This window comes from Salmo trutta, chromosome 18 (assembly GCF_901001165.1).
Source record: "Salmo trutta chromosome 18, fSalTru1.1, whole genome shotgun sequence".
In the NCBI taxonomy this organism is placed as follows: Eukaryota; Metazoa; Chordata; class Actinopteri; order Salmoniformes; family Salmonidae; genus Salmo; species Salmo trutta.
Genome location: NC_042974.1, coordinates 49838147 through 49859669, shown reverse-complemented (window position 1 = coordinate 49859669; position 21523 = coordinate 49838147). Strand labels below are relative to the sequence as shown.

Sequence of the window (21523 nt, the reverse complement as noted above, 5' to 3'; positions counted from 1 at the left end):
CCTCCCAATTGCATCGGCTCCTCTGAAGGATATGAAGGAGAACCATAGCCGATTTGAAAACCCTGATGGGGTGCAGGACAAGCAGGACCATCATACGGCAGTGGAACAAATGAAGAGTCGACTCCCTCAGCAGGGCCCGAAACACTGGAACCAACTCGGGACCCCTCCGTCCTCTCATGACAACGTTCCCGAAGCCGGTTGTCAATCCGGATGGCCAGAACGATAAGCTACCCAAGAGTGTAAGAGTTGTCCCGGGAAGCCAGTTCATCCTTGAGAATCTCGCTGAGTCCGTTCAGAAAGATTGAGTGAAGTGCCTCTATATTCCAACAGCTCTCAGCAGCGAGCGTCCGAAAGTCAATGGCGTAATCAGCTACGCTCCGGCTGTCCTGCCGAAGCGCAATGAGTCTTTGAGCAGCATTCCTGCCACTGATGGGCTGATCAAAAACCCTTATCTCCTGGGTGAAGCTTTGCCAATTGAAACAAATGTCTGATTGCTGCTCCCAGATGGCAGTAGCACAGGCCAGAGCCCGTCCTAAGAGCAAGGAGATGACATATTCCACTCTGGAACATTTGGTGGGAAACGTTGATGCCTGCATAGATTGATGGCCCTCATAGCGCTCTGGTGCTGGGAGATGAGGCTCCCAAGGGGAGGCAGACGTGGAGCTGGTAGGAAGTGGAGGGTTAGAAACTGCCACAGGTGCAGCAGCAGTTGCTCCTGTCTGTCCCGTCTACAGAGTGAACACAAGAGTTCCTAAATCCTCCGACAGTCTTCAGCCACGCCTCATGGCGACCAATCACTGTTCCATGGTGAGTGAGAGCCGACCGTAAGTGGTGGAGCTCGGAGTGTCCCCCGGACGACAGAGAAATCTCTGCTGGGTCCATTTTGAGGCTCAGGTCTACAGTGACAATAGTGCTAGTACGAACTTGGACACAGGTGCAGAGAAACACAGCAGGCAGAGTAAGGGTAAATCCAGAATATTTACTTAAGGTCTTCATAACAAAACAATGGCACACGAGAACACTAAACAAAACATGAGACCTAATAGTCATCCAGCAGGTGATCCCAATAAGCCCAATCAGGGTCACCTGGATACTAGAGGAAACTCAAGAGTGCCCTCAAGTGGCAACCACAGGTAGTACACTCCAGGAAGAAACCCTGACCTGTGACAGTATACATCAGACTGGGTGGATTTAGTATATCGGGGGCGGCAGGTAGCCTAGTGGTTAGAACGTTGGACTAGTAACTGAAAGGTTGCAAGATTGAATCCCCAAGCTGACTAGGTAAAAATCTGTCGATCTGCCCCTGAACAAGGCACTTAACCCACTGTTCCTAGGCCGTCATTGAAAATAAGAATTTGTTCTTTAACTGACCTGCCTAGTCAAATAAAATAAGAAAAAAATCTGTTAGGGGGCATATTGATATTTCCACGTATAGTATACCCTCTAGGTAATGAATATCAATCATGCAATAGAATGACTCAATATTAAAATTGATCATTGACAATGCCTTCAGAAATTATTCACACCCCTTGACTTTTTCCACATTTTGTTCTGTTACAGCCTACACACAATACCCCATAATGTCAAAGTGGAATAATGTTTTAGACATGTTTACAAATTAATAAAAAATGAAAAGCTGTAATGTCTTAATTCAATAAGTATTCAACCCTTTTGTTATGTTAAAATAAGTTGCATGGTCACAATCTGTGTGCAATAATGGTGTTTAGTATTAATGACTACCCAATCTCTGTACCGCACACATAGAATTATCTGTAAGGTTCCAAAGTCAAGCAGTCAATTTCAAACACGGATTCAACAACAAAGACCAGGGAGGTTTTCCTATGGTTCACAAAGAAGAGCACCTATGGTAGATAAGGACAAAGAAAGCAGACATTGAATATCTCTGAGCATGGTGCAGTTATTGATTTTACACTTTGGATGGTGTTTCAATACACTCAGTCACTACAAAGATATAGGTGCCCTTCCTAAATCAGTTGCCGGAGAGGAAGGAAACCACTCAGGGATTTCGCCATGAGGCCAACAGTGATTTTAAAACAGTTACAGAGTTTAATGGCTGTGATAGGAGAAAACTGAGGATGGATCAACAACATTGTGAATGACAGAGTGAAAAGAAAGAAGCCTAAGCAGAATAAAAATATTACAAAACATGCATCCTGTTTGCAATAAGGCATTTTAGTAATACTAATAGCAAATTGGCAAAGAAATTAACTTTTTTTTCTGAATACAAAGCCTTCTGTTTAGGGCAAATACAACACAACATATCACTGAGTACCACTCTTCATATTTTCCAGAATGGTGGTGTTATGAGTTGCATCATGTTATGGGTATGCTTGTCATCGGCAAGGACTTGGGAGTTTTATAGGATAAAAAGAGCTAAGTACAGGCAAAACCCTAAAGGAAAACCTAGTTCAGTCTGCTTTCCAACAGACACTGGGAGACAAATTCACCTTTCAGCAGGATAATAACCTAAAACACAAGGACAAATATACCCAGGAGTTGCTTACCAACACATCATTGGATGTTCCTGATTGGCCTAGTTACAGATTTGACTTAAATTGGCTTGAAAATCTATGGCAAGACATGAAAATGGCTGTCTAACAATGATCAACAACCAACTTGACAGAGCTTGATGAATTTTAAAGAATAATCGGCAAATATTGTACAATCCAGGTGAGCAAAGCATTTAGGGACTTACCCAGAAAGACTCACAGCTGTATTCACTGCCAAAGGTGATTCTAGCATGTATTGACTCAGGGGGTTGAATACTAATCTAATCAAGATATATTAGTGTTCTATTTTCCATTAATTAATTATAATAAAGAAGTGTGTTTCTTCCGCTTTGATATTATAGAGTAATTTCATTCATTTTAATCCCACTTGGTAATACAACAAAATGTGGAAAAAGTCAAGGTGTCACGTTTGTGTGTAGGAACGGACCAAGGCGCAGCGTGCGTATCGTTCCCCATCATTATTGCTATGTGAAACTATGCAAGACAGACTATAAACAAAAACAACAAACCGTGACAAAGAGGTGCTACATGCATAAATTCAAAATAATCTCCCACAAACACTAGTAGGAAAAACAACAACTTAAATATGATCCCCAATTACAGACAACGATGACCAGCTGCCTCTAATTGGGAATCATACGAAAACCCCAACCTAGAAAAAGGAACCTAGAACACAACATAGAAAATGTAAACTAGACAAAAAACCCAACATAGAAAAAAGAACCTAGAACACAACAGAAAATTTAAATTAGACAAAAAACTCAACATAGAAAAAAGAAACTAGAACCAAACATAAAAATAAATAAACTAGACAAAAACCCCCAGTCATGCCCTGATCTACTCTACCATAGAAAAATACGAGCTCTCTATGGTCAGGATGTGACACAAGGAGTGTGAATAATTTCTGAAGGCACTGTAACTGTCAGGTAATGGACACATACAGATGGCATGAATTTTTTAACAAAGAGGGCTTATCCAAAACCCTCCAGTCGACTCTAGTCCCAGAGATGCCAATGTAGGTGGAGTTTAGTAGGATGAAAGATCAATCAACTTGACTTAACTTTGTAAGAAAGACTCATTTGTTTGTCTCTGGTACAACTACCAAATCCTAAAAACTTATCGTAATTTAAAAGCTTGTCGTAAGTATACATTTCTTCACTGTTTTGGACTGCCTGGGGAAAGACAAACCCTTTTAATATATGCTTGACTTTATGATGATCACAATTCTAATGTCTGTAAAACTGCACCTCAGCTTATAAGAAAGTACTTACAAACAGCATTTTTGTGGTTTGTGTCTTTGCTTGGAAGCAGTTTCACCCCTCTGGACTTCAGCTCAATGGCTTTTTTTACTGTTGGGGAGAGAAAGTATTGCAAATCATAATCCATTATGTAATTAGCAAAACACCCTAAGAGCACAGGTTGAAAGAAAATCTGTGTCACAACATGCAAACACTTCTGTGAGATTCCTTTGCTATAGAAGGACCCCCCCCCCCACGCCCGCCTCCAAATATACTTTAAAGCTGCCGTTTACTGGAGAAATTCACAAGCAGAGATGTCAAGCTGTCCTCCAGGTGATTGCAGAGGGCCAGCATGGTGCCAATGTGCCCAGGCCACCGTGCAATTATTGGGGCTGTATTATTTAGTCTTTATAGATCATCCAAGTCAGAGGAGTCCTTTGTTGTGCAGGGCAAGGGAGGGCCAGCTTGTGAACAGTGGTGGCCACACTGTCACCGAACACCACTGGGCTCAGTTCCCAGCAGGCAGTGCAGTGAACGCGTAGCCTGCGTTAGTGTCAACGGAAGCCAATTTGGATTTGGATATGACTCGGAATCTAATCTGGTAATTATGTCATGCAGGGAAGCCAATTAAACCCTGAGAAATCTGAAATAGGTTCAGTGTGAGTATTCTTTTCTCCATATGACTTCATCCCCTCGCCAGGTATTAAGGGGAAGTATAGTAATTTGACCGGACAATATAACACAAATGCTAAATAATAGGGAAGGGAAAAATGTTGGCAACTATTTTTAATGAGAATGGGCTTCGTATCCAAAGTCTTTTAGGCAGAAGTACCTGGGGCTACACTTAGTGACTAAGCCTGGAGGGCTTCAAGTCATGTTGCACTTCGTCAAACTCCATTTAACAGGCAGAAACCAGAGAAATAACTATGCATACACCTGCAAACCGTATGCGGGCAGAATCCACGTCAGGCCAAGATGTCATGTTTACCAGAGCTCTGGCAGAGCGTGCAAAGTGACGTGATGTGAAGGAACTCACTGCCTATTGCACTGACGACTGCCTGCAATGGGAAGGGATCTATCCCAACCTTCTGACACTGACCCCTTACCTTGGTACTGGGCACTAAATCCTTTCCGCCTATGGTTGCTGTCTGATGTGAAATGCAGCCGTAGCCAGTTCTTGCTGCTGATGACAGGGGAAGGTAGATTCATACCGGTCAGCCTGGAAGAAAATATGATTCTCAATTCAGCAGAGTGACCCAAATCTTCCATCAAAAGGACACTCAAAGTAAAACACACGGGGTGCTTTTAGTAACAATTGAACATCTACACTGCATGACTACTGGAATGATTACACAATGGGTTAATTGGTAGGAATGCTAAGAGTACATACCAAATCAAAAGTTTAATATAAGGACATTTGTGTTATAAAATCACACACATGGTTTACTCTCAAGTCTAGCCTGATTGTTTCTAGCCCAAAGAGTTATGCAATGCCTACTCAATTTGACAGCTGTGTGTTATATATTTTGCAGGGTTAACTTTGCTGCTCTACCCCATTAACCTCACAGATGCCTTGAGTAATCACACATTTTGATATGGCTGTATTGCTCTATTCCATATATATATATTTTTACTTTTCCTGTTGAAAAACAATATCCCATGTATAAATACACTAATTTACACACACTTAAGGGTAAAAATATGTTAAAGAGCAAGTGCAAACTTGGGCATTCAAGGATTCTGATGGTGCCCTCTGATGTCATCAGCCTCTCCCTTGCTTGAGGAACAATACAGGAGCAATAGAGAACAAAATAGAAAAGGGTCAAGTGAAAAATTGTTACCTGAACCCAAATGAATGAAACCCTTATCAACAACCTTAGACATTTCAATACGGCATACCAACAAATATATAGTTACCTTTCAAATCAATCTTTACCCACATCATAGGAAACATAAAGATTAACTGCTATCTGTATTTCACTATCATAGCACAGTCTCTATGGTAAGCAGCTTTGGTGATGAGTGAGTCGCTGCAGGTGAAGCAATTTAGGTAAAGTACCTCAGACCATGGACACATCATGATTGTTCCATCAACACCTCAGCCATTTTAGTTACACAAGCCCAGTTCAATCTCTGTTTATTTCAATAGCCTCAGAGCAACTGAAATCAATACTCGCTGATCAGCCAACTCTTAAATCTTCACAAACAGTACTAAAAACTCAGTGGTTATTTCAATCTGCTTTAAAAGTACAGCAGCACATTTCCTTTTCATTCTTGCTCTTTTTCCTTGTACCTGGTATTGGGAAGACTTTTTTGCCTCACAACCTAGCTTTCACACTCCAATGAGCAACACTGTTAAAAAGAAATTGAGAAGGCCCAACACCACTCAGCATTAATTGCTATTCGTTCACTGTCCTGTTCCAACTCCGGCTAGACCTTCAATCCAATCCATTGTAATGAGGTGAGATCTATCTATGCTACAATCATAATATTGTTCCTGTATCTTCTTGTAAGTAAATTCTTCTTGTAAGTAAATGTATTGTTCATTTTCGGGGGGGGGTTAAAATTATTTAATTGAGTAGTGGTATTTATAAGTTCATGATGTTTAGAAAACCAATGTGATAAAAGGTGCAAAACTTTAAAGAACAGGAAGGCTTTTATTTTATGCAGAAGCTATTATATAATTAATTCAGCTTTGGCAACAGAATGTCAGAGAGGTCATGAGGACAGGCATATCTGCACTTTGATGAGTTCTACTAGTATGTGAAGAGAATGGAGAGTCTTCCACACACGACATACACGTCGTCATATGACAAAATCTCCTAGGATTAACAATAATAACCTTTGGACCACAATTCAAGGCACAATACCTTCTCAACCATTAGACACTACCTCCTGCTTATAGTGTTGCCACAATGGTTGTGCAAACACTGTTGTCCATGCATATTAGATGAAAATATCTGTTGTCACACATGAGATGTGTCAAATGCATTCAACATCCATTATTCTTCGTGAGAGTTTATGGGGCCTCTGTCATGTTCAAAAAACATGATTGGCATTTGACAGGTGCCAAATAGAGTCTTACATAAATAATTGGATAATTGTGCTTCTGTCAAATATGGTCATTGTAATTTCTGTCAAAAATGTTATGTTTCCGATGATTACATCCTAATCTGAATTTAAATTGTTAAAAGGTGTCATGTGACTTAATGAGCGTTGGGCCAGTAACCAAAAGGTTGCTGGTTTGAATCCCTGAGCCGACTAGCAATGCACTTAACCCTAACTGCTCCTGTAAATCGCTCTGGATAAGAGTGTCTGCTAAATGACTAAAATGTTAAATTTGACGCCATGGTAGTAGATTTCTGCATCTCCTCCATATCTGTTGCCAAGTGAATAGTGATGCTTCAGGGACATTAATTATACTAATATTATGTGCAGTGTATTTTAAGCAAGTTTTTCAAAACTTCCAAAAATATCCTTTGAAAGTGAACATCAACATTGATTTTAACAACTCAAGTCAAAAAAATCCCTTGGTTTAATTTGTATCACAACTGTTACACCTCAGAGTCAGCGTAAATTAAATAACTAATCTTGACACTGGCTGGAGAGTTCAATTATGAAATTAACATATTTATTATGCTATGCAGTATGAAAAAACCTGACATGACAGCTTGTCAGGCACCTGTCTGCCAAGATCATGTGGTGGAAATTGCTGAGGAAAGCCTTTTAGGGAACTTGCTAAGAGGAGGATATGTAAACAGGAGTTTGTTCACCTGTCAGTTTTCAATCTTGTTCAACATTCATTCATGTCTGTCTGTATATCAATCACCACCTCTTGTGTCAACAACGTACCAGTGACGAAGATCTAATATTCTATAATCTTATCAATTTGTCTGAGGTTATTTAATTCAGACAGAAGCAGTCCCTGTCAACTCCAGGTGAAATATCAATATACAGTTGAAGTCGGAAGTTTACATACACTTAGGTTGGAGTCATTAAAACTAGTTTTTAAACCACTCCACAAATTTCTTGTTTTGGCAAGTCTTTTAGGACATCGACTTTGTGCATGACACAAGTAATATTTCCAACAATTGTTTACAGACAGATTATTTCACTTATAATTCACTGTATCACAATTCCAGTAGTCAGAAGTTTACATACACTAAGTTGACTGTGCCTTTAAACAGCTTGGAAAATTCCAGAAAATGATGCTTTAGAAGCTCCCGATAGGCTAACTGACATAATTTGAGTCAATTGGAGGTGTACCTGTGGATCTATTTCAAGTCCTACCTTCAAACTCAGTGCCTCTTTGCTTGACAGCAAAATCAAAATAAATCAGCCAAGACCAAAGAAAAGAATTGTAGACCTCCACAAGTCTGGTTCATCCTTGGGAGCAATTTCCAAACACCTGAAGGTACCACATTCATCTGTACAAAAAATAGTACGCAAGTATAAACACCTTGGGACCACACAGGCGTCATACCACTCAGGAAGGAGACACGTTCTGTCTCCTAGAGATGAACGTACACTAGTGCGAAAAGTGCAAATCAATCCCAGAACAACAGCAAAGGATCTTGTGAAGATGCTGGAGGAAACGGGTACAAAACTATCTACAGTAAAACTAGTCCTATATCGACATAATCTGAAAGGCCGCTCAGCAAGGAAGAAGCCACTGCTCCAAAACCGCCATAAAAAAAGCCAGACTACAGTTTGCAACTGCACATGGAGACAAAGATCATACTTTTTGGAGAAATGTCCTCTGGTCTGATGAAACTAAAAAATAACTGTTTGGCCATAATGACCATCATTATGTTTGGAGGAAAAAGGGGGAGGCTTGCAAGCCGAACAAAACCATCCCAACCGTGACGCACAGGGGTGGCAGCATCATGTTGTAGGGGTGCTTTGCTGCAGGAGGGACTGGTGCACTTCACAAAATAGATGGTATGTGGAAAGAAAATGATGTGGATATATTGAAGCAACATCTCAAGACATCAGTCAGGAAGTTAAAGCTTGGTCGCAAATGGGTCTTCCAAATGGACAATGACCCCAAGCATACTTCCAAAGTTGTGGCAAAATTGCTTAAGGACAACAAAGTCAAGGTATTGGAGTGGCCATCACAAAGCCCTGACCTCAAACCTATAGAAAATGTGTAGGCAGAACTGAAAAAGTGTGTGCGAGCAAGGAGGCCTACAAACCTGACTCAGTTACATCAGCCCTGTCAGGAGGAATGGGCCGAAATTCACTCAACTTATTGTGGGAAGCTTGTGGAAGGCTAGCTGAAACGTTTGACCCAAGTTAAACAATTTAAAAGGCAATGCTACCAAATACTAATTGAGTGTATGTAAACTTCTGAACCACTGGGAATGTGATGAAAGAAATAAAAGCTTAAATAAATCATTCTCTCTACTTTTATTCTGACATTTCACATTCTTACTGTATGTATCTCATTTGACAAATAGAGTGCCTTTTGGGTAGTGTAATTTTGTCAGAAATAACTATTTATTTCTTCTTATTTTAACATTCTATCATAAAGAGCACGTTTTCAACTTCATAACAAACATGTTTTCCCATCTCAAGAAGTTTAATAAAGAAAAATGACTATAACAGGGACAAATAAAGTGACAGGGTTGACAGTACCCTATCTACGTTTGGGTAACAGGGTTGACGTGTTATGCTCGACGCACTCTGTTTTCAACCAAAAAACATCATAGTATTTCCCCAAAAAGTAGAACCAGCTCATCTGCTTTTACACTGTGATTGGATTATTATGTTTAATGTTTCTTTAGGACAAATGTAAATTAAGCAGTAATCACATTAAATAAGTAAAACATATTTAGTGTCACGTATACTCCCTCTCTTGTCTCTAGCTCACCAGACTGCTGATTATTATGCACACCTGTCACCATTGTCACGTGCACCAGCGCTTATTGACACTCACCTGGAATCCATCACCTCCTTGATTACCTGTCCTATTTATGTCACTCCCTTCGGTTCCTTCCCCTATCTGTTTCATGTCTGTGTGCTGTTAGTGTTTCTTATTTTGTATTGTGATCCGTTTATTTATTAAATATTCACTTCCTGTACTTGCTTCCCGACTCTCAGTGGACATGGTTACATTTAGAAATTACTTTCCCAAAGCAACAAATTAACTAGGGCTTTACAATGATTCTGAAAACATGGGAAACTCTTGGGGTTAAGTGGGCTAAAACGTTAGTCCTAAAAGTTGGACGAAAATGACTTGTGACATGCCAAAATTGGGATTTTCTGAGAAAACACATTTATTTTAACGAAAACACACTGCTATTGAAATGTTTTACATGGTTTAGACTAGTTAGAGCATGTGATGCAACTGTTAAATTTCGTGTTTTATCAAAACGTACACAATGTCTGAAGGACATAAAAGGCAATCTATTGATGGAACGACCCATGTGTCTAATTAGCAACATGTATTTGCTTTATGACTCCCAAGTATTTTTACTGAATGGTATCATTTTTGTTCAACAAACCACTAGACTTATTTCACAATGTCTCATGGGCAAGGACTGTGTAGAACCTCTGAAGTTGAAGTATGAATTTCAAACATCTCTGGGCACAGAGTCTAGGAGGTGGAAGAGTTGTGGATGTTAAGGTCACGTGTGTGGTATGTCGATAAATGGTATGTCTATAAAACTGCCTCCAATCATCAGAGTGCACAACAATGTCAGTAGCAGAGCAATGTTATAAGACACTAACTGACTTTGAAAGGCTGTGTGAAAGTCACTCAAACGATTGATGCCCCCTTGCCCCTTTCAGACTTTAATAGAAAGAAGAATGAGGGTAGTGATTATTGTTACCTAGTGACTGCCTAGTTTTTCAACTCCTGTAACCTATCATTGATTAATGCTAACGAAGTGTACTTCTGTAATTGACAGTGAAAGCTTTCCCCTGAAAATATGAATTTGACCTATTTTGAGTTGTGGGACTTTTACATGCTTGTGGGACTTTTACATGCTAATTGCGGACACAACATAACCCAGCAATGACTATTGTTAATAAAAAATACCATTCATCAAATAGTAGAACTCCCTATTGGAATTAGCATCTATGTGTGCTATCCACAGCTAAAGAAGATATTGCCACCTACTTTAAAACTTCTTATGGATGGGTGGCAGTATTGAGTAGTTTGGATGACTGACGTGCCCAGAGTAAACTGCCTGCTACTCACGCCCAGAAACTAAGATATGCATATTATTAGTAGATTTGGATAGAAAACACTCTGAAGTTTCTAAAACTGTTTGAATGATGTCGGTGATTATAACAGAACTCATATGGCAGGCAAAAACCTGAGAAAAAATCCAACCAGGAAGTGGTTTGTAGTTTTTCAAGTGATTGCCTATCCAAACTACAGTGTGTGTGGGGTAATTTTGCACTTCCTAAGGCTTCCACTAGATGTCAACAGTCTTTAGAACCTTGTTTGAGGCTTCTACTGTGAAGTGGGGAAGAATAAGAGCTCATTGAGTGAGAGGACTGCCAGCAGGTAGCTCAGTTCCATTGCATTTCTAAAGACAAAGAATTTCTCCGGTTGAAACTTTATTGCAGATTTATGATAAAAACATCCTAAAGATTGATTCTATACATCGTTTGACATGTTTCTACGAACTGTAATGGAATTTTTTGAGTTTTCGTCTGACCTGCGCGTCGTGAATTTGGATTTGTGAACTGAAGGAGCGAACAAAAAGGAGGTATTTGGACATAAAGGATGGACTTTATCGAACAAAACAAACATTTATTGTGGAACTCAGATTCCTGGGAGTGCATTCTGATGAAGATCAAAGGTAAGTGAATATTTATAATGCTATTTCTGACTATTGTTGACTCCAACATGGCGGATATATTGTATGGCATGTTTTTGTGTCTGAGCGCCGTACTCAGATTATTGCATGGTGTGCTTTTTCGCTAAAGCTTTTTGGAAATCTAACACAGTGGTTGCATTAAGGAGAAGTTTATCTAAAGTTCCATGCATAATACTTGTATTTTCATCAACATTTATGATGAGTATTTCTGTAAATTGATGTGGCTCTCTGCAAAATCACCGAGAGTTTTGGAGGGAAAACATTACTGAACATAACGCGCCAATGTAAACTGAGATTTTTGGATATAAATATGAACTTTATCGAACAAAACATACATGTATTGTGTAACATGAAGTCCTATGAGTGTCATCTGATGAAAATCATCAAAGGTTAGTGATTCATTTTCTATATTTCTGCTTTTTGTGACTCCTCTCTTTGGCTGGAAAATGGCTGTGTTTTTTGGTGTATAGGCGCTGACCTAACATAATCATATGGTATGCTTTCGCCGTAAAGCCTTTTTGAAATCAGACACTGTGGCTGGATTAACAAGAAGTAAAGCTTTAAAATGGTGTATAATACTTGTATGTTTGAGGAATTCTAATTATGAGATTTTTGTTGTTTTGAATTTGGCACCCTGCACTTTCACTGGCTGTTGTCATATCGATCCCGCTAATGGGATTCCAGCCATAAGAAGTTTTAAACCCTATTTCCACAAGCTGAGTAGACTTAAAGTATGACAAACTGTCAAGCTTTGCTTTGATGTTGATGTCATTCCTCTATCCATGCTCCGGGTGTGGATTTCTGCTATCAAAAATTAGGTGGTGCAAACGCAGATCTTATGAGTCATTGGTTTCAGTTGTTTCTTAAATGACGGACGCCTAGCATCAACCTGAAAAAGAGAACATCTTTGGCAGTGTGCACATTGACATATGGGTGATTCTTCACAATACTAGAACAGAACAAGACCATGATTTGGGGGATTTTCACTAAATGTAATCCATAGAAGGGTCCTTTGGAGGGAGTATTGTTGATATATACTGAACAAAAATATAAACGTAACACGCAATATACAGTTTATATAAGGAAATCAGTCAATTTAAATAAATGAATTAGGCCCTAATCTATGGATTTCACATGACTGGGCAGGGGCACAGCCATGGGTGGGCCTGGGAGGGCACAGGGCCACCCACTTGGGAGCCAGGCTCACCAAGTAGTTTCGTGAGAAATCACCCATTTATCATGGGATGCTGCAGTAATGCAATGTTATTCATAAAACTAATAGGATATTGATATCATATTGAAAAAATGCAACTGACAACGATGTAGATGTTCCATATCGGTTCTGATCCCTAGTGAAAAGGACGTCCTAAAATGGACACCACATTGTTGAAAAATGTAACTCCCTAACAGGGTTGGGGAGTAACGGATTACATGTTACAGCAAAAACATTGTAATCAGATTACAGAAACCTTTGAAAAACAAGATGATTACTTTGAGGATTACTTTTAAGTTACTTTTAAATTCCGAAAGGAGGTTTGTGAGAAAAATAATCTGACACTTCTCTATTCTCTTAATGACATTCAAATAAGCATTGAAAAAAGGCGCAAGTTTAAGTTTGTTCCACCTGAGCGAGTCTGACCAGAAGTCAGAGACCACTATGATGACACACCAAATGGGTTTGATGGATCGCGGGAAAAGAGCGAGAATAGGCTTTTGTTGGCTACAGTCCAAGCTATGTCTTCCAATGATACGACTGCTGTCGGCATCCAAAGATGATCCAACTGGAATAAACGCTTGTGGGTAAGGATGACAGCAGTGGTGTAGTCTACAGGCGATACGTAAATCACTTATTACTGTTATCTACATAACGCATTGATGTGAATCACACTGATGCTCTCTCATTTAGTTATTTGCGCCTTACGGATTGTGGTTGTTGTTTGTGGATGGCTGTTCAAAAATCTAAATCTGTATTTGAACTCAATAATGGTTGAATTCAAGAAGTTTAAGCTTCCTATCAATCATTGTTTTTGAAACCAGTGGACAGCCAGTGAAAAATGCACTCTTGCAACAGCTGCACAGTGCAGATCCCAGCCAATGGAATAAAAATGGGGCTTTTATTGCTCAATATAATTCATGCTGATAGTTGTTTTTAATCCATAGGCCTGATGGACACATGGTCAAACTCGCAAACTTGAACTTGCACACTTAAATTGCCAATCTGTAGTTTCTACATCCATTTTTGGACTTATAAATTATATATCTCCATTGATTCTTGAAGAATATAACTTAGAAATGTCTCATGAGCTTAGTTCAATGGTCACACTCCGTAAGAACCCAAAATATAAGCTTGTTTTTATCCAATGTTTGTAAACATTGTAAATGTAAATAAACAATGTATAGCCTCATAACATGGTTAAAACTATAATATTGATATCATGGATGGTCAGTCCTTGCTGGCCCATCCCTCAGCTTTTTACCAAAACAGAGGCGGGGCGACGGTTTCGTTTTTTTTCATCTGTGGATTTGCCCTTTAAACAGTTTCATTTTATCAAGATATGAAAGTGCCACCAACAAAAAGTTCAACAACAGGCCTATAGCAAATGCAGCATATGACATTCATTTTTCACATGTAAATAGCACTTTTCAGTAGTGCTCAAAGCATGCCATTCATGAGCACTGCATTTATTTTTCAACTCTAATCAATGATCCCAATCAGTTCTCCATGACAACAAATACAAAAACAGAATAGGACTGGCTAATAAATCCTTAGTTTTGGGGTTATGCTCAGGTAAACAATTTGACTAATCTATACTTCCATATTTCCAAGTCCTATTCTTGAAGACTTTGGTTTTTAATGTAAAGATACAATTTAATCATAATATTATATGTAGTAGAAAGCGATGGGTTAGAAGAAGCCTACATAACCAACCCATAATGTAAAATTTAACATCCATATATGGCCAGCTATGTAAACTTTAACATTGATGTATCCTGTAATAGATGTGGTTCAATTGTTAACATTTTTGTCTTCTTCTAATGCCTCTTAAGGGGAAAGTAATCTAAAAGTAACTGAATAATCAGATTACATTATTGAGTTTGGTTCATTAAAAAATTGCATGACTGATTACAATTTTGGACAGGTAACTAGTAACTAACAGATTACATTTAGAAAGTAACCTACCCAACCCTGCTCCCTAACAGAAATAGAAGCCTCTTAAACAGTCTTCACAGGCAGTCTCCACAGTCTTCACATGCTGTGTATGTGTTTAAATACAGATATGTCATCCCATTCTGCTCAGAACACACACTATAGCTCTCTGCATTGAAGTGGCATTCCATTGACAACACGTCGTAAATATTATTTTGTCAAGGAATTGTCAAATGGACCGGTCCTCAAAGTGTCAGGTTTCAAGTCCTAAAATGTCTCATGTCATACCTTAGCTGTTGACAGGACAAAATTAAGCAGTGTTGTGAGGTCCTGTAAAACTTTAGTGACTCATCTTTATATTCTCTTAGTTGAAAATATAGGTATATTATTGACATACTGGGATCAAACATATAACACAATAATACATTAACTTATAGCTTTCATATATGAGTGAATCACCATCATGTCCCTCAATGACTTTTTGAGCAATTAGCAGATAATTGATGCCATGACAGTTGCTACCATTAGAGAACAAGAGGTGCTATAATTATATTGCGGTTGTTAATTACTTACCATATTGATGGCGCCTCAGTCCCACTTATCTCCAGAAAGTCGTATCTGTCTTCCAGCTGGAAATCACTAAAGACCAGGGCGATGGTGTCACCTGGTTCAGCCAGAATACTCCATGTGCAGTCTGCATTATTCTCATACTCTGAAGGGAAATGTGAACTTGATATCGTCCCTGTTGTTCCCCTCAATGTTCCACCACAAGCTCCTTCGGCTAAAGGAAGAAAATAAGTAAGACAAAATTGCATTACTGACTGGGTCACAACTTGCTCTTAGAAAATAAATCCGTCTCGACTGAGTCCTGACTCTTTCAATTGTTACAGCTCCTACTGAGTGGATGAATATTCACTTGTGGGAGATAAAGGTTTGACAGCTAAGATTGGCATCGCTCCTGAGACAAGATTGGCAAATGTGTAAAATAAATGTTGTTTGTCGTTGCAGGTTGCAAGTTTAACAACAAAAACAGTGACAATTGGAAGCTATGGCCATGTGACCTTTCAAAGACCTCTAAAACCTACAATTTGATACTTCAGGTTCCAGGACAATCCAGGATCACTACATCTTAATGACACATTTTTTACATTTAAGTCATTTAGCAGATGCTCTTATCCAGAGCGACTTACAGAAGTGAATGCATACATTTCATATTCATTTCATAATTATTTTATTTTTTTCTTCGTACTTGGCCCCCCGTGGGAATCGAACCCACAACCCTGGCGTTGCAAACACCATGCTCTACCATCTGAGCTACGGGGAAGGCTGGGTAAACACAAATAAATGACGATCCAGGATCAGTACTGCTTAATAGTGATCCAGTAAGAACACAGATAAATGATGATTCAGGATCAACACAACTAAATGACAATGCAGGATCAATAACGCTAAATGACGATCCAGGATCAACATTGCTAAATGATTAACCAGGCATAACACAGCTAAATAATGATCCAGGATCAACACAGCTAAATGACGATCCAGGATCAACACAGCTAAATGACGATCCAGGATCAACACAGCTAAATGACGATCCAGGATCAACACAGCTAAATGACGATCCAGGATCAAATCAAACTTTATTTATCACATGCGCCGAGTACAACATGTGTAGACTTTACCGTGAAATGCTTACTTACAAGCCCTTAACCAACAATCCAGTTCAAGAAAGAGTTAAGAAAATATTTACCAAATAAACTAAAGTAAAAAGTAACACAATAAAATAACAATAAAGAGGCTATATACAGGGGGTACCGGTATCGAGTCAATGTGCAGGGGTACAGGTTAGTCGAGGTCATTTGTACATGTAGGCAGGGATGAAGTGACTATGCATAGATAATAAACAGTGAGTAGCAGCAGTGTAAAAAACAAATGGGGGGAGGGTCAATATAAATAATCTGGTGGTCATTTGATTAATTGTTCAGCAGTCTTATGGCTTGGGTGTAGAAGCTGTTAAGGAGCCTTTTGGTCCTAGACTTGATACTCTGGTACCGCTTGCAGTACGGTAGCAGAGAAAACGGTCTATAACTTGGGTGACTGGAGTCTTTGACAATTTGTGGGGATTTCCTCTGTCACCGCCTAGTATATAGGTCCTGGATGGCAGGAAGCTTGGCCCCAGTGATGTACTGGGCCGTACACACTACCCTCTGTAGTGCCTTACGGTCAGATGCCGAGCAGTTACCATACCAGGCGGTGATGCAACCGGTCAGGATGCTACTCGACGGTGCAGCTGTAGAACCCTGGGACTAATATGTAAATATTGATATTCTTGACCCCCCACTACAAACTTAAAATGTAGTGTCTTACCTCGACAAAATGGTGCTGGAAAGTCCCATGATGCTCCAGTACCTGGACTCACAATACAAGTGAGTACAGCATGTCCCTCCAGTATATATCCCATGAGACAACTGTAACGGATCTTGTCTCCCATGTTGTACCTTGTTCCATGAATTACTCCTTTTGGTATCAACCCTGGATTTCCACATGTGTGACTTGGTAGCACTGAAAAACAAACAGGATAGATTAATAAGATCAATTCATTTCCATGGCAGGCCCAAGTGCTATTCTATTGTCATAGCACCAAGATCATTTCAGGTCCTCATCACCCACAAGGGCCCCTCTGTTCTCAGTCAGAGCAGAGGAGTCACATCCATCTTCACAAAAAAAATTTGTACACAACTCCTTTCTCATCAGGTTGAAATAAACACCTTTTATTCAGCAACGCCTTTCCATGTGTTTTAACATTTTAGAAATGTAGTTCAATTATTTCATATTATTGTGAAGTTCCTATAGTCAGTTATGTTTCTATGGTTAAATATACTGTTCCACTTTTTTGCCATTTTAATTACACAAAGCTTAAATTTAGTCTTGAGAGAATTAGGATGTTGAAGAAAGAGGTTAATTAATTGAAGAAACATTTAAAGATGCATAACTAAAACATCATCCTTTGTTAATTTTGAAATATTTTAAACAAAACATTGCATGTCTTATCAAATAAAATGTATCTACTTTGGCACTGCTCAACAGATACCAGAAATAAGATAGTTTTCTGATCTTTAAGACACATTCCAAAACCTTAACTTCCAGGGTTCATGTCAAAGAGCATTGTTACATCCTGTAAACTCCTAACTAACTGTGTCAAAAGATTCACTAGTGTGAATTATATCTTTGGGGGTCTCTATTTTTTTCAAGGGACCTCCTATGTGTTTATTATGGGCCTAATAGTAAAGATGTCATTACATTTTTTTTTATTACCTTTTAATTTGGCATGAACACAACCAGCCTAGGGACCAGTCTGCATCACAAAATAAGGGGGATGCAATTTTATGATGCAATTCCAGATAGAATTCTGATACTTTATGGCGCGAAAATGTATGTACACTACATGACTAAAAGTATGTGGACACCTGCTCGTCGAACATCTCATTCCAAAGTCATGGGCATTAATATGGAGTTGGTCAGCCATTTGCTGCTATAACAGTTAAGGTAACAGGCCTTCTGGTGAGGCTTTCCACTAGATGTTGGAACATTGCTGTGGGGACTTGCTGCGGGGACTTGCTTCCATTCAGACACAACAGCATTAGTGAGGTTGGGCACTGATGTTGGGAAATTAGGCCTGGCTCGTAGTCGGTGTTCCAATTCATCCCAAAGGTGATAGATGGGGTTGAGGTCAGGGCTCTGTGCAGGCCAGTCAAGTTCTTCCACACCGATCGCGACAAATCATTTCTGTATGGACCTGTCATGCTGAAACAGAAACAGCCCTTCCGCAAACTGTTGCCACAAAGTTGGAAGCACAGAATTATCTAGAATTTAATTGTATGCTGTAGCATTAAGATGTCCCTTCACTGGAACTAATGGGCCTAGCCAGAATCATGAACAACAGCCCCAGACCAATATTCCTTCTCCAACAAACTTTACAGTTGGCACTATGCATTCGGGTAGGTAGCGTTCTCCTGGCGCCCTCAAAACCCAGATTTGTCCATCGGACTGCCAGATGGTGAAGCTTGATTCATCACTCCAGAGAACGCGCTTCCACATCTCCAGAGTCCAATGGTGGCGAGCTTTACACCACTCCAGCCAACGCTTGGCATTGCGCATGGTGAGCTTAGGCTTGTGTGCGGCTGCTCGGCCATGGAAACCCATTTCATGCAGCTCCCCACAAACAGTTATTGTGCTGACATTGCTTCCGTGCACAGTTTGGAACTCGGTAGTGAGTCTTGCAACCGAGGACAGACTATTTTTGTGCGCTACGCGCTTCAGCACTCGGTGGACTTATGTGGGTGACCACTTCGTGGCTGAGCCGTTATTGCTCCTAGACTTTTCCACTTCACAATAGCAGCACTTACAGTTGACCTTGGCAGATCTAGCAGGGCAAACATTTTACGAACTGACTTGCTGGAAAGGTGGCATCCTATGATGGTGCCCTGTTGAAAGTCACTGCAGTAAGGCCATTTTACTGCTAATGTTTGTCTTTTTTTATTTAATTTTTTACTTTATTTTACCTTTATTTAACTAGGCAAGTCATTTAAGAACAAATTCTTATTTTCAATGACGGCCTAAGAACAGTGGGTTAACTGCCTTGTTCAGGGGCAGAAAGACAGATTTTTACCTTGTGTTCGATTTTATATACCTGTCAGGAACGGGTGTGGCTAAAATAGTCGAATGCACTAATTTGAAGGGGTGTCCACATACTTTTGTATATATATTGTATATAATACAGTATAGTCACTATTCACAATTTCATGACCGTGGGGGAAAACACGGGATTCTCATAGACCGCAAGCAAAACAAGCCTCCATTTATGTTGCTTAGGAGTGCATTTCGCACTACTTTTGGATTATAATTGGATCGTAAGGCTCGTATGAATGTCCTGCTTAAATAATATAATGTTTGTGTCATCATCGCCAATCAACTGCATTATACTTAAAAAACATTCAACATCAACCAGTAAAATGCTCTTTGGCTAGCTTTGCTACCAGCCTATGTCAATGAGAGTTAGCATTCTAGCTAACAACTACTGTATCCAAAAACGAATCTTAGTGATTGTTCAAGCAATAACCAAAACATTGTAAGCCTATGGGAACACCAAAAGGTGTTTTTGTTTAGAAGTAATAACTACTAGGCTATGTTGAATTGGCATGAACAGCGACTCGGAGTATACTATATATCAGCTTAATCTCAAAGCTAGGTGGACTGTGCTTCAAGTTTACAAGATGTTTAATTTTTTCCCTCATTTCATGTAAGGCACCAATAAAACTCTCATGGATATTCCGGCTAAATTGAAATACATGTTTATTTTAAACTTGGCAAGTCAGTTAAGAACAAATTCTTACTTACAATGACAGCCCACGAACAGTGGGTTAACTGTTCCTAGGCTGACAGATTTTTACCTTGTCAGCTCAGGGATTTGATCAAGCAACCTTTCGGTTACTTGCCCAACGCTCTAACCACTAGGCTACCTGCTGCCCCCATGTAATTTGATATAAATAAATAACTGCATGCCCCGAATGCAAATGCTGCCTCCTTAGTGTTGTGTTCTGTAGACCTTTGGAATAACTACCTCTGTGCTGATTAGACCTTGAATGAGCTTCATGTCTTATTGCAGTTCCTTTTTCCAAACTGGAAATAAAATCAATAGTGAAAGCCTGATACAAGCATCTATATTCAGACCGGTGGCTGAGTCCTCCCCCCGCCCCCCTACCCCGCCACTCCCGCCCCCCTTTCCCTTATGGATCAGACCGTCTCTGTCACACCGCAACCCCAGTGGATAAGACTGACTGAATCATCTCAGTTAGGAACTGACATGGATCTGGAGGTGTAGGAAATCACCACTGTGGGGGGCAGGAACTGGAGAGGAGGATATTGCGGTGTCCAGCAATTGAGGACAGGTCTATTACTCAAAGGGCACCTGAAGGGCTTCTGCATAGAGCAAGACATTCTACAAATAAATATAATATAAGAATGGAAACCTGACAGAGTATTACAGTGCATTCTGAAAGTTTTCAGACACCTTCGAAATGTTCCACATTTTGTTAGGCTACGGCCTTATTGTAAAATGGATTAACTTATTTTTTCCCCTCATCAATCTACACACAATACCCCATAATGACAAAGCAAAAACTGGTTTATAGAATTTTTTGCAAATGTATTAAAAATAAAAAACTGAAATATCACATTTACATACAGTAAGTATTCAGACCCTTTACTCAGTACTTTGTTGAAGCACCTTTGGCAGTGATTACAGCCTCGAATCTTCTTGGGTATGATGCTACAAGCTTGGTATACCTGTATTTGGGGAGTTTCTCCCATTCTTCTCTGCAAATCCACTCAAGCTCTTTCAGGTTGGATAGGGAGCGTCGCTGCACAGCTATTTTCAGCTCTCTCCAGAGATCTTAGATCGGCTTCAAGTCCGGGCTCTGGCTGGGCCACTCAAGGACATTCAGATATTTCCCTCATTTCATGTAAGTTGTCTTTGCTGTGCGTTGTCTTGGCTGTATGCTTAGGATAGTTGTCCTGTTGGAAGGTGAATCTTTGCCCCAGTCTGAGGTCCTGAGCACTCTGGAGCAGGTTTTCATCAAGGAACTCTCTGTACTTTGCTCCGCTCATCCTGCCCTCAATCCTGACTAGTCTCCCAGTCCCTGCCGCTGAAAAACATCCCCACAGCATGATGCTGCCACCACCATACTTCACCGTAGGGATGGTGCCAGGTTTCCT

At 39.8% G+C, this 21523-nt stretch overlaps 1 protein-coding gene across 2 annotated transcripts in view; it reads right to left on the bottom strand.

Moving 5' to 3' along the window:
* LOC115153446 (CUB and sushi domain-containing protein 1) overlaps positions 1 to 21523 on the bottom strand; it is a 537637-nt gene that overhangs the window by 200064 nt on the left and 316050 nt on the right. For both annotated transcript variants that reach the window (XM_029698898.1, XM_029698899.1), the window contains exons 4-7: positions 17117 to 17311; positions 15323 to 15530; positions 4876 to 4988; positions 3803 to 3880 (exon numbers count right to left, since the gene is read on the bottom strand). In XM_029698898.1, coding sequence (XP_029554758.1) covers positions 3803 to 3880; positions 4876 to 4988; positions 15323 to 15530; positions 17117 to 17311 — 594 coding nt within the window. The remainder of the gene's footprint in view (positions 1 to 3802; positions 3881 to 4875; positions 4989 to 15322; positions 15531 to 17116; positions 17312 to 21523) is intronic.